The following is a 14469-nucleotide window of genomic DNA, read 5'->3' as shown; positions in this document are numbered from 1 at the left end:
ATGGTGCGGCTGCACGGGGGAGCAGCCAAAAGGCAAACAAAAGACGATGTGAAATGTTTTTATGTCATACTATACATTATAAACCGAGGACACCCCTCGCTATAAATAAAAGCATGACCGACTTGCTTTGAAAATGTCATGTTGGGGAAAAAAAAGTCGACGGAATTCTTCTGACAATGTTGTCCGATCGTATGGTTAGGTTGAAATGCTCTTGAATTTGGTCTTTCAAGAATATCTGCAACATTTGCGAGGGCCTCCAAATGAAGAACCGTCGGCCCACAAAGCAGGTCCGGGGGCAATGCACCAAGTTGCCAGTAGAGGGTGCAATTGACGCTTCATCCTTCAAATTAAGTGCAGTGAGTGGCACACTTTACTCGCACTGAGGTGGAAAGAAGTCGAGGGGGGGGGCAAATGTTTTCTACTGCATTAAGAGAATGGTGATGATGTCATCAGCAACTAATTGCAGAAGGCAAAAGCGTCAGTCCTCCTTTTGTCTTCTTCTTGTGTCCAAAATGCCCATTCTGATTTTCAGTACATGAAGTCCAGTGTGCAAGATTATGTACAATAATTTCAACTAATATACAAAACATAAAGTTGTTGATAATTGGGACGGTAACCCACTTGCATTTCTTTTTGAAACGGTGACAACTTTCACATACCATCAACGGTATTGTTGACTCGCTGTCAAAATAATCCGACTTGCACGCGACGGAGGTGTGACGGATAGTGTACGAAATGTTAAATCACATTCCAATTTTGTGGAAAGGTATACACGTCATCCACGTTTTGAAATTGCTACGTACAAAAGTTTATGCGTCCTCAGCCATGTCATCACTTTCCGATTCCCCCGCCCACTAATAACTCGCTTGACGTTGCCTTTCTCCTAGTGAACATTTGAACACTTATTGCCAAACTTTAGTCACCTTGTTGTGGACGCTGCACTTGTGGCCATTTCTCCACACGACGGAAAGGAGTCTGCGCCTTTTCCTAACAGGGGGAGGCGCTCATGTGCATGTGCGTGTGGTAGTGAGGGGGCGGCACCGGCGGGGGTGGCACGGCCATCGACAGGGCCTGGCCTTGGAGATGCGGCGAGTGCGACCTGGGCAGGCTGTGCGCGGGGTACCCGGCGGACAGCGGGGGGTTGGGGTAGCTCCCCCCAGAAGAGGACCCGGACGGCGGGTTGACATGGCCCCCCTTCTGGGCGCCGCTTTTGGGCGGGGGAGGCGGCGGCTGGTTGAGCTGGATGGAAATGTCGCTGGAGGCCTCCGACGTGCTGCGGCCTCGCTTGGGCGGCGGCCACGACGATTCCGGGTGGAGGAACTGGCCGCTGTAGTCGCTGCTGTCGGACAAGCGGGGGCGGTAGAGCGCGGGGTGGGGGCGGTACATCTCCTCCTCTGCGTAGCGCTTCATGAACAGGTAGACGGACAGCACACCTGCGCCCTGAACACCCAAAAACGGGGGTCAAGATACACTCACGGGCTGTGGTGGGCCATCTACAAAGCCAACCTTATCATTGATTACGATTATTATTCGTAGGAGCAATAGTAGAAGCTGTAGTAGTGTAAAAAGTAGCAGTAGTGGTCCAGGTTTTAATGGTAATGGTATAGTACACAGGTGTCAAACTCAAGGCCCGGGGGCCAAATCTGGCCCGCCCCATCATTTTATGTGGCCCGCGAAAGTAGCTCAAACATGTCAGCATCCATGAACCTTTCTAAAATGTCTACCAAAATGTTAAATTATCATATGTCATAAATAAGACATTTATTGGAAGCATTTTCTCATTACTAAAATCAACAGTTATTTTTGACTTCTTGAAATATTGTTTCAGTCATATCGGCCCTCCAAGTGAAACGGTAACTAAAATGTGGCCCGCACCATAAATTAGTTTGACACCCCCTGCTATAGTAGTTGTTATTGCAATAGTACATTAGAAGTAGCAGAAGTAGCTGCGGAGGTAATAACAGCAGTGGTAGAATAGTTATGGTCGTGGTAGTAGTGGTGCAGTTGTAGTAGTATAGTAGCAGTAGTAGTAGTGTAAGAGGTAGCATGGTAAAAATATTAACGGAAATGGTATTAGGTGTAGTCGCAGAAGTAGCAGTCGTCGAAGTCGTAGTAGAAAAGTACAAGTAGTAATATTGGCAGAAATAGGAGTTGTAGAGGTGGCAGTCATAGTATCACCGTAGCAGTAGTGGTACAGTAGAAGTGGTTTTGTAGAATTAGAGGTAGAAAGTAGTCGTCATGTGTCATCATGACTTCATTTATTCTGACACTATAGATGTCGCCCAGGCATCGGGAATCCCGGATTCGGAGTGTTGGTGCACCTCCTAGTGGGCAAATTGATCCATTGCACATTTAACACCAATCCCCCCCCCCCCCCCATACACACACACAAATAGAGATACAGTAAAGACTGTTGTCTTTGTTGTCTGCATTTGGATATTTCAAACAGCCCCAGTATTGATTCTTACAGATTGTGTTGTTGTGGCTTATACTGGCAAACTGTAACAAAACAGCTCTGCAAACGAGATTGCCCAAACGCATTAAACTGCTTTGTGCATGTCTCATGACTTAATGAGCGAAGAAAACGGTGGGAGCAGTGAACGGGATAGAAAAGGAGAGAAACTGAGCAGCGGGAGCCGAGCGCGAGAAGGACGACCACGCTGAACTGTAACGTTGCACCAAACAGTGATGCGGATAACGGGAGGAGTGGAGGGAGGGAAGTCGCAGGACGGAAGAGCAAAGGAGCAGCAGCAAACTGCATCAAGCAACCCCCCCACACACACACAGATGGACCTGATTAGACTGCGTAAGTGGTCACAATAATGTCATATGGAGGCCATGTGAATATCAGAAGCACTGGCCTACAACACATTTATTTCAAGAAATTGTTTTTGATCTATTTTCTTGATTTCAGCGTATTTATTTTGTATTAATTTTTTACCCAATCAGATTTCAGTCTGTGTGTGTCGCAATTTACCCGGGGCTTTCGGGATCAAACAAACAAAGAACAGGCCCATCTCAAATGCAACACCGCAAAAATTGTGACTCCGTTGCGGGCAAATAACGTTGACCGACCTCTTTGAGCAGGAAGGAGGAGGCGGCGAAGGCAAAGGACCATCCGTAGTGGTAATTGAAGAACTGCTCGGGCTCCCTGGGGCGGTTCATCACCTCGTCATTGATGCTGGAGATGTAGAGGACCAGGCCCACCACCAGACTCAGGCCTGCACGCGGCCACCGCAACAACAACCAACACGGGAAGGAGGACACGGGAACGACAACGAGCATCAGCATCAAGCGTTTGAATGGAAAGCAAAGTTCATCTGGACAAAATGACCAAGGAGAACTCAACTGGAAATGGATTCCAGACAGAAACGAGCTGAGGACTTGAAAGCTAAGTTTTGGACTCGTGTTCTGCGGAACATCGGCTCATGTTGTACAATGTGGATTTCCTGTTTGAAAAGTGACCTCGGCTTTAAAAAAAAAAAAACAAAAAAAAACGTTGTCCCATGCAACATTCAAAGTCTCTTTCCAGGAACATTTCCACGCATGAGAGACAACATATGGCCCGCGTCGACTGTTCAATATTCAAAGAAAGATGCATACTCTCAGCATGAATAATTTCAGGCTGCATTGCAACATTTAAAGGCAACTTAGCTTTTTTATGTATGTTGACTTGGAAATATATATATTTTAACTGCAAAATGAGGAACACACACACACACACACACACACACACACACACACACACACACATGGACGCACGCTATTGCAGCCATTTTTAGAGATAAATACTATAAAACGTTATAGAGATATTCGGCTTTGGGGTAAAATTTTAGTTGTTGCCAACTGCTGATGACTGTGTTACACTCTCAAGCCACGTGGCTGCATCACAGAAACATTCAATGATGTTGGTAATATGCAAATGCTGTGAAACGAATTCATAAATCTTACATTTGATGCCGGTCCAATCCATACATTGGGTAAGCACTGTAAAGCAACACGCCCACGAGAAAAGCAAAAAATTGAATTGATCCTTATGATCAACTTAGTATGTATCGAAAAGTTTTTTAATGGTTGCAATGACGCGTTATATAAATGCAATGACATAAAAACTCAGTTTGCACCCCCCCCACTCGTCTGTTTTTATCAGCAAAGCCTGGGATGCTGTTTGATGTTCCAGCGAGCGCTGCAGTGCTGCAAAAAAAAACAAGTGGAGCTCAAGGGCTGCAATCTGTCACTGCTCAGTGCGCTGACAACAGGAAGCAAGTGGGGCCGTGACCGCCACCTGCCGTTCAAGAGGGTGAACTACAAAAATGCAGAAAAATCACGTGACGACTGGATTGGCAAGTGTGGGGGGGGGGGTCATAGTCGCCGTTTGTTGGCAGGCACAACACTCTTATTGTATAGAATGCATTGAAGAACTGCAACTTGGATTTTCATTTTTTTGGGGGGAGTCATAATCATTAGCCGTTGAAAAAAAATACACGTTAAATGTAATTATTGCTGTTTGCGATTTAAGTTGATCCCTGTGTTTCAAAGTCAAACCCGCTGAAGAGGTGTGACCTCGCAATAGTTTGGGGAAGCGAATCGATTGGTGGCGACCGGGTGGCACCTGAGAGGATGAAGAAGATCCCCGAGACAAAGGCGAGGATGGTGCGCTGAGGCTGGATGTGTCCGATGTTGCTGATGACGAAGGCGGTGAAGACGAAGAGCAGCGACACCATCGGGAACGGCGTCGCTGTGCGTACCATCTCTGTGGAGGCGGGAAAGCGTGAACGTGCCATGTGTGTGTCTCTCTCTGTCCGTCTGTCGATCGGAGTCATATGGTCCAAGTCGTCAAAGTAGCAGTAAAGGTGGAAGTACAGTCATACCTCGGTTTTCGACCATGATCCGTTCCAGAAGGCTGTTCGAAAACCGATTTGTTCAAAAACTGAAAACAACGCTCTTTAAAAAAAAACTTTATTGAACACGTCTGCTGACAATGGAACTCTACACGAGGAAGCGTCACTTCCTCATGTAAGGAAGGCGAGAGGAGTCAAGTGGCGCATTCAAGTGTGCTCAGTTTGGACGAGAACCGATTTTCGGTCGTAATCCGAGCCATAAAAAAAATCGAAATTTTTGGTCGAAAACCGATTTGGTCGAGAACAGAGACGTTCGAAAACCGAGGGTTGACTGTAGTAGAAACGGCAGAGGCTACTTGTTGGAGTCGTATAATTTGTAGTCGTCTGAGCAGTCACCGTTGTTGTGTTATACATACAAAAATGACGTTTAAGTGGTGGCAGTAGAAGTAAAACTAGCAGGAGTTATGAGTAAGTTCTTCTAGTATGCAGAAGTGTAGTATGTGTGAGGACAAAAAGTAGGATATGGATAAGAAGATGAAGGATGTCGACAGTCTCGTACATTACCGTACATTCTAACAGCAGTACCTGCAATCCGCCAGCAGGGGTCCTTGCCACTTCAAATGTGCAGTACGAGGTTTGTACTCACTGAGAATGTTTGCAGTGTTTTCAGTGGTGATCTCGATGTCGGGTTCAGTGAAGTACTCTGACGCAACACATCTTCCGTTTTCAGCCCCTAAAAGTAGAAAGCAACGTTAATATTCACGAGATGTCATTAGATTATGCAACAAATAAGAAAAACAGAAACGTTATATAAATATATAAAAACACGCCGCGCGCGCGCGCGCGCGCACACACACAGTCACACAAAGCATTTGAAGAGGGGTATGTCGATTTTTTTAATATTCATTATATATTGCATGACAAGCAGCGCATGGCTGAGCCGTCCCTACCGGCCACGAAGCAGACCCTCCAGAGGCCTGAATGCAGAGCCATCTTGACCTCCATGCTCTGGTTGTGCTGCAGGATGACGCCCTCCACCATGATGAGCCAATAGTCGGTGGACACGGCCACCCCCACCAGCAGTAGCCCGCAGGCCCCAAACACTGTGGACAGGATGGTCAACGCGCGGCTGCTGCACGAACTCATCTGGAGGGCACAGAGAGGAGACTCGTGGATATGCGTGTGTGCGTGTGCATGTGTGTGTGTGGCGGGGGGAACACATTTATTTGGAGCGGGTCACGTAAGGGAAGTTGTTAGGATTGGAGGGGGTGGGTGGGTGTAAAGCAAGGCACACTTGGATGCACACAGCCTCCGGCCGTCCTCCTGTCTCGCCTTGTTACTGCTAAAGATGAAGTCATCACACATCATCCTCAACCAATCCTGTTAAAGGTTAGCGTGAAGCCAACACATGATGACGACTTCATGGTAAAGCACTTCAAAACACACACACAAACACACACACACGTGCACGCAAACTGTTGAGAGCCTGCTGTCTGTTTACATTTGCGGGCGGCTGGATGTGCAACCGGGCATCATCTGCTTCACGTCAGCTCTACCTCCTTTGCTTTGATTGAGTTGATTGCATCATCGTGTCATAAAGAAATGCTCGAGCTGCCGAAAGAAAAGGCAGTTTGGAAAGGTATTAATGCTCGTTTTGGAATGAGTCTGACGGGCGTCGGGTATTGTGAGTCAGGTAGAACCACACCGCATCATGTTGAAAGCAGGTTCCAAAAAAGCACCGATTTTCTCTGCTATTCTTACAACCTCTTCTTCACTTCAATCCATTTGTTTAGTTCAAACTCAAGGTTCATAAAATATGCAGGGTTAAACCCCCCCGATCAGTTACCGTAACTCCTCAGCACCTACTAATGATAGTGTCTTATCCAGGAAAGTCCTTTCACCAGCCGAACGCAAGATGACAATTGGCCTGAATTTGCATCCCATATAAGAGCTGAAATGTCGTTTTTTGATGTTTTTGGAAAACAAGAAAAAACCCCACAACAAATTCAACAAACAAAAGGGGGTGGCACCATTCAACCAGGCCCACCGAAATACACCAAAAATACATTTGACGCAAACACATTGGTATTTTTTTTTCTGCCATATTCGTAATGACGCTACTTGGCTCATGTTCAATTCCTTCAGTAAAAGTGTCACCAAGTGATCAAACGTGACAAAATGCAAACTTTCTGCTAGCGCTCCAATAGTGCGGAAAGTGACTACTGTATATTGCGTCTTGTACATTTCTTGACCAGTGATTCAATTAACTGTCCCAAATATGCCCAAAATACATCTTGGTTCATCTATCGCTGCCAGCAGGGCTGGGCCGGCCATCTGGCAGGAAGGACAGATGCCCGGTGGGCCGGGGTCTTTTGGGGCCAGCGCGCTATTTATTTCTTACTTTCCTCCATTTTCCCCCAAGAGACTGGCCTACAATTTCAAAAGAGTCACCGGCCAGCCATTCATTCATCCATTACAATCCGGTCTGCCAACTAAAAGATTCACAGGGTTTCATTTGACGAGTTCAATTCAAGCGAATGTTTTTCTTTTTTTTATTCAACTATATGATTTCAACATGTTTAATCCAAACAATTGAAACATTTTTAAAACAGCAGTTTCTCGTCCGGTGTCAAATGTAAAAGCACGACATGTTGTGTTCTCGTGCAAATGGAAGAGATTCTTTTACGGCAAGATGAGCCTGCGTGAGGTCCATGTGCATGCACATAACCTGCAGCGACACACTGCAAAAATAGCAGCAACACACTCCACAAACATGAAGGGGGGGGGTGGAATATTTTGCCACCCCAAAAACTTATTTCTTACGAATACATAAATGGCTATGAATAGAAAGTGGGACTGTAACCCTTTCGAAGTGCCATGCGTGACTTTTTGCATGACGTCCGACTCAATTCTCATGAGAATGTTAAATGTGTACATCCGCTACCCCCCCCCCCGGACATGTGCTGTCTGCAGTTTGCCCGTTGTTGTGGGGGCCATGCTGTCAACAAAATCGTTGTGTTGATCTCACACGTCGTGTCGACGAGTAATCAATCTGCCGCCGCTGTTGCTGAGCTGCACAAACATTCAAACACAAGACGCCTTTAATCTTCCCGTCTGGGCCGTGCTGCGCTGTTGTTCGCGAGCATGCTAGCCGTCTGCTCGTTTCACGCGTCAAAACTCCCCACGCGAATCAAGTAACAACACTCAAGTTCTTTATCGAGAGAGCAAAACCCAAAAAGGACTTTTCTTTCTCACACTTTAAAGAGAAATTTTTGGAGTAGTGTGAGAAAACTTCTGAGTGTGTGAGATTTTGTTACGTTTTTTTTTTAGTCTGTGAGAAACGTTTTTGTGGTGGGTGAGCGAGAGTTTTTTTTTTTTTCTGAATCAATGCTCAAGCAACACATTCGTTGATTATTGAAGAAAAATCAGTAGTTGTAGCTCTAAAAAATGTTGACAGATGTTCTACATGATCGGTATTGCTATCGGACGATGACACTCATGGACGATCGACATCGAAATTGGCGGCCTAAAACCCTGATCGGAAAATCGCAATTAGAGGTAAGCCTGGAACAGCCCAGATTGAGACTGAATTGAAACAAAGGCACATCCCCTTCTCGACGTGTGTTAACAGTGCACACTGAGGCCTTGTGAGACCAGGCCCCAGCTCGCCCTGGCCCAGAAAGAAATGAGCCGGTTGAATTGGATCGGTTGGAGCCACAGGAGGAGGGACCAAAGGGTTTCAATCTCTGTCGTGTGTCACAGTCTCCAGGCTGACATCACCTCGTCGTCTCTCCGAGGAAGACAGAAAGAGGCCACGATGGCTAAAAAAAAAAGGGGGGGCGGGGGGGGGGCGAACCGGCAGCAGGAACAGAGCTTGCGACTTGTGGAGTTTGTGCAGTATCGGCGACACGATGCAGACCATCTAAAACATATCGTTAAATAATTTTACCATTGCCACACATGTATTGAGTCACACATTTAAACATCTTTCAGCAACCAAAACAATTGCAGGCATCAAAAAGTTCCGAAATGCAATTGGTATAGTAGCATCGTATGGTACATGCATGTGCCTTTATGAGGCGGTGCCTGCTGACCTTTGGCCGACAGCAGCTTCTAAGCGCAGTCGTGTGTTTTTGACTGTTGGTCTCCCCGCAAGTGGATTGTAAAAACTTCAAAAAACATACCGGAGCAGGGAACACTGTTCACCAAAATGTGGAGTACTTCGAAAGGACACAGGGGGAACGCCTTGGTTCAGTCAGTGCATTAACATCATTGCATTTGCCACCGTTTTCAATGGGAAATGCAATCGTCGTTTTGCCCTCTGCTCTGTTTCAACAGCAATTTTGGGGCGGCGTGTGTGCACTTCCTCATTATTTTTTCTACCCGTCTCTCATCATTGCTTCATAGCAGCACCATGTTTTTTGGGGGATTCCCGCTCAATCAAACAATAAAAGGTATTCTTCATCTCCTGATACATCACAATCACATCAAAGTTCTTAACTGGCCCTCAGTCCAGGTCGGGAAAATGAATTGGTACCTCACTAGTACGAGATGTCAACTCTGGGAATTTTATAACGTTGCTTGTGGTACTAGCAGCATGCAGTTGTCAACTACTGCACAATTTTTGCCTCGCTACTAACGTGTAGTTGTCCTATTAGCGGACGGAAATGTTAGACAGTAGTGGAAGGCAGGAGGAAAAAAGGTTCTAGTAAGACACAGTTGTTCTATTCGTGCACTCTAGTCGGTCTACGGGTGCACTGAATGGTCTTACTCATGAGGACTACGACCAGCCAACTTGAAAACGAAAGGAAATAGGATAAATGCTGAAATGGCTTTTTTAGATTGTCCTATTCTGTTAAATCCCAGCCACGGAGAAAGAGCGTGTGGTAACTGAATTATTTGTCAGTTTGCAATTTTGTGGTGTGGTTCTCTAACACCTAATGGGAAACACGAAAGCCGACGAATAGCATCTATGTGACGTGGTAAGCGACAGATATTTGAACACAAACGGTGCAACCACAAGGCACACGTTCTTTATCCTCTGTGAAGCACGACTAATATGAGTGCATATGAAGATGATGCACATGCAGAAGAAGCCACCAAGAATTCATTGGGATGCAAAACCTGTTTAATTCTTTACATCCAATTGACTTATGACTGTTTTGATAACGTATATTTTTATAGTAGACTCGAGAGGGTTATTTTCCTTGCTTGAAAAAAAACAAAACGGTCTTCATTTTTTGTTGGAGCGAGTTGATATGGAATAATTGTTTGGGATGCAAGTAGACTGACTTTAAACTCATTATCCAACGGTTTTCCAAAATTGGGTTGATGACGTTGCTTATGGCACGTAAGGACTGCTATGGTATGCCGTGATGTCATTTTTCAGTCAATTTTTGAGGGTCACGTGCAAGCTCAAATCTGCAGTCAAACACGCCGACGACATGCCTGGCCAAAGTGCATGATTGCATCTTCGTCGCCGATATGCCAGCACCGACGTGTGCATCGACCGGAGGACAGCTCCGAGTCCGGCGACCCACCCCCCACCCACCCAAACCCCCAAGCCCCCATACCAAGGCGCACTCTCAGGCGGAGTTTGGACACCCTCAACACGGCGTGCGTACACGTGAGTGAATCGGCACACACCATTTACGCTCTCGTTTATAGTGCGCCTGTTAACACAACATGGGTGCCACACGCTGCATCACACGCGCACATTTTTTTTTAGGAGGGGGGGACAAAGTCAGGGTGGGTATAGCGTCATCATGGGTCAAGTGCCAAAACACGCACTCTCGTCGACAATATGGTCATTAGAAAAAGGGGGGATTACTCACCCTGCCACCAGAGTCGTGTGCACACGTCAGCTGCCAAGAGAGCACACTCACGAGCGCGCGCACACACGCACCAGGAAGGCTTGGAGGGATTTGGGTGCTCTTCTACTCGGTCCTCACTCCCCCCGTGCGTTCGTTCATCTCCAGCGCAGCCTCATATCCATCGGACCTGCTTGGATCCATCCGAAGCGGCCACTGCGGTGTCGATGTGCTTCTGCCCGCCACTTCGGCTTCAAAAGCGTGTGCGTGTATGCATGTGTGTGAGAGAGAGAGAGAGAGAGAGAGAGAGAGAGAGAGAGAGAGAGAGAGAGAGAAAGAGCGGGCGGGGGGTGCCAGTGAGAGAGGGAGCTCGGATGTCCTTTCATGATTGCCTTCACCAAATAGTGTAGTAGTGCAAAGCTTTTTAAGTGGTGTGTGTGTGTGTGCGCGCGCGCGCGAGCGTGTGTGTTTCATACTGTTCAAGAGTGCGGTGTGCATTTCACATGCGTGTGCGTGTGTGTGAAGATGCGACATGGTGCATCGGGGAGCCAAACTCCACGTGACCCAAAGACAAAGTGAACTAGTGCCCGCATATGAGCTCATCTGATTGTGACTCATTCAAACAACGTCAACGCAACGGGGATTGTCAAGGACCTTTTTATTTTCTTTCTTTCCTCCCTCCATCTTTCAAGATGCCAAATTTCATCATTCAACGTCTTTTTTTTTTTTATATGAAAACATAAGCAAAAACAAAAAAACATGCTTCATAATGTCAGTTGTAGTACACAGACGAACCCGTGGGAGGCAGTATGGCGCCACAGGGATCCAGACAGCAAGGAAAATATGAAGAAGACCGGTACAGTGTTCACATACAGTGTTCATGTTTTTTTTTTTTTTAGAGCCTTTCCTCCGTTACTCACTGAAAAACTCACCTATGTGCTGTCCGAGCTTTCTTTAGAGCCACAAGATGGCGCCAATGTCCTGTCTAACACGATGGGAAAAGGGAACAAGCCCTGCCGCAAATGGCGAAAATCTACTATTGACACATCTCTAAAAATGTTTCAATGACTCACAGATGCCAAAAGAAGACGGCAAAGCACCTTCAATCGCACAAGGCTTCAGCCTGACTGAATGAAGCGCCTCCCTGCACCATAACATAGTTCCTGGCAACAAAGCAATATTTGGATCTTCTCTTCTGTCCGTCTTCTCACCTGTCTTACAGTATCCTTCTTTCTTGCCTATCCATCTTCCATCTCATTTTCCCTCTCAGTCTATCTTCTCCTTCCTTTCGGTCCTTCTTTCCCTTCCTCGCATCCTCCTCGCCCCGTTTGAGGCCGCCGGAGGTCCCGGTCTATATTTGGAGTGCACTTGAGAGAATCATCTCTTTTTTAGCAACAATATCAAAAGTCTCAGGAGCCCTCCGACCTCGGGTGTCACGACTGTCACGAGGGGGAGGGCAAGAGGGATGGCGAGCAGGAGAGGAGGGATGGAAATAGAGGAAGAGGGATGAAAGTGGCGTCATGGATGACAGTGAGCGATGAGCTGCATGCATGGGGGTGGGGGTCGGGGGGGGGGCGGTCTTTGCTGCAGCGCATGTCAAGGCCCCTGGGTTCGCGCCTCCAGTGTGTGTCATTCATTCTGCAGCATCATTCACGCTTTGGATGATGATGCATTGGTGATTCCTGAATGTTTTGTTTTCTGGAGCGTTTTGCCACACTCGGACGACTGAACCATTTTGAAAAATGAACTACCGTATTTTCACGACCATATGATGCGCCTCAGGTGCCGAATAAGGCGGGTCACCTTGTGGATGCACAAAAGTTCCAAAATCCCTCAATGGCGTGGTGCAGCAACATCCGGCAGATTTACAAGGAAAAGTCCAAAGTGTTCTGCATTACACAAAATAAAGACGTTCTCTTGGAGAGTTTGAATCCTTCATTCTGCCACTTCGACGGCTTCACTTGGCTTCCATTGCCGACTGTTCTCCCAACCAATCGTCACATTCCTCCAGATCCGCTTGGGATCCGGCAAACGATGAGGGACGAGTGTACTTTGCATTACAACATGCATGTTTTTGCAATATCGGGTTGAGGGTCACACCCGAGAACAGATTCAAACCCAGGACCTCTTGACTGTGAGACTCATGTGTGATCCACAACTCCACAGTGCTGCCTGTACTGTAGTCTGACCAGCACATACCCACCCCCCAAAAAAAAACAACAAATACCCCCCCCATCACCTTTTGACTGGATGATTAAAAGCCAAGAGCACAAAAAGAACCCCGTGAAGAGACAACACCAAGGACGGAGGAGCGATGAAGGGGAGATGCAGTGCAGGGCAGGACACGAGCCGGCGAGGCAGACCAAGCGAGAGGTGGGGGGGGGGAAACTTGATGAGATTTTAATGTGAAGGTCAACTTGTTAGAATCTCTAAGGGGGTATTAGTCCCATCAGTGTTCTGGAAGGGAAGGTGGGAGGGAGGGCGAGCACCAGAAGGAGGCTGGAAACGTGAGATGCCCGAGACGGGCTTTTGCTGCTTTGGCAGCAACGGTTTGACGCTAAGTTGAGGGCTCAGCAGCTTCTGTGTGTGTGTGTGTGTGTGTGTATATATATACGTGTGTGAGGTTGCACTTAGTGCGTATGTGTGAAGGCGGGAGGTGACGTGTCAGGGGCGAAGGTGGGTTGGGGGGGGGTGCAGAGAGGCGACAGATCGAGAAGCCGTTTGTTTCTCGGCAGCTTCAGCGCTGCTCTTTATTCTTCTTTACGTTTACATTGACGGCTCGTTGGCCCGCCTCGCAATCAAGACGCGGGGATAGAGACGCAAAGTCACTTGCTGAACCACCGGAATTGCTTGCACGATTCAGAAATTGGAAAAAAAAAAGAAAAAGAAAAAGATCCCAAGTCTGGTTGTCAGTGAAGCTTGGCTCGCCGGGATTTGTTGAGGAAATCATTTGGAAAGGTGCTGCTGGGCGTGTGACAAAAGTTGCGAGTGCCAGATAAGAACGACAATCGAGGAGATAAGGGAAAGTCGTTTGCGCGTTTCTTTGATATCCGCTGAAAGTCGGCGCTACACCAGATTGTCCCGACCATGAAGGCACTTCAGCGCACTGCGGTGGTATCTCTTACAAGTCAGACATTTCTGCACACGAGAAGGACAACGTTGGCAAGCAAGTCGCTGCGAGGGAGGCAAACCTACAAAGGCGTTGCCACGCTACTTGTGTGGCACACATGCCTACGAGGTGACCTCAAGACAAAGATTCAATTGCACACAAGAAGGTCAAACGTGGCATTCGTAGTTGCGGAACGATATCGTCCTTCTACGAGCGCGCCGAATCGTCTTACTTGTGCGGACAAATGGGTGCGATGGAATGGAAGCGGGATACGAAGGATATCGAATCAACACTCAAACGACTTTCCATCCTGCCACCTGGCCGGGCTCAGCTCGCGCCCGATGACAGCTGACGCTATTATTTGCTCGCCATATTGAACCGCTCCGAGGGAGCCGCGCTTTTTAATTACAACTCATCGATGAGGACACGCCGGAAAGCTGCACCAGCTCACAAACCCCGAGCTAAATCCTCTCTCCAAATAAATTGGGCCTGCTTCTGAAAGATATAAAAATAATGGCCAGAGCTCAAAATAGTGGCCCAATTTGAGGCGGCCACGATAGAGAGGCGGCGGCGTCGGCGGCGGCGGCGCTTGAAGCCCGCAGCTGATGGCGGCGTGGCTTCCGAGCCGGTCGTGGGAGCTCAGTGCAGGCGCACGTGTGCTGTAGTGTGTGTGTGTGTGTGTGTGTGTGTGAGTGTGTGTGAGAGAGAG

At 47.5% G+C, this 14469-nt stretch overlaps 1 protein-coding gene across 1 annotated transcript; it reads right to left on the bottom strand.

Annotated features, from left to right (window-relative positions):
• Positions 1-18: 18 nt before the first annotated feature.
• cacng7b (calcium channel, voltage-dependent, gamma subunit 7b) lies at positions 19-10935 on the bottom strand. The gene is made up of 6 exons (XM_019868916.1): positions 10676-10935; positions 5792-5987; positions 5488-5574; positions 4613-4753; positions 3076-3221; positions 19-1440 (listed from the first exon to the last, which is right to left on the bottom strand). Exons 2-6 carry the CDS (start codon positions 5985-5987, stop codon positions 988-990), a joined length of 1023 nt encoding a protein of 340 aa, XP_019724475.1. The 5' UTR covers positions 10676-10935; the 3' UTR covers positions 19-987.
• Between the last annotated feature and the right edge of the window lie 3534 nt (positions 10936-14469).

Source organism: Hippocampus comes, unplaced genomic scaffold (genome assembly GCF_001891065.2).
Source record: "Hippocampus comes isolate QL1 unplaced genomic scaffold, H_comes_QL1_v1.1 scaffold67, whole genome shotgun sequence".
Lineage (NCBI taxonomy): Eukaryota > Metazoa > Chordata > Actinopteri > Syngnathiformes > Syngnathidae > Hippocampus > Hippocampus comes.
This window is presented reverse-complemented; position numbering and strand designations above follow the sequence as displayed.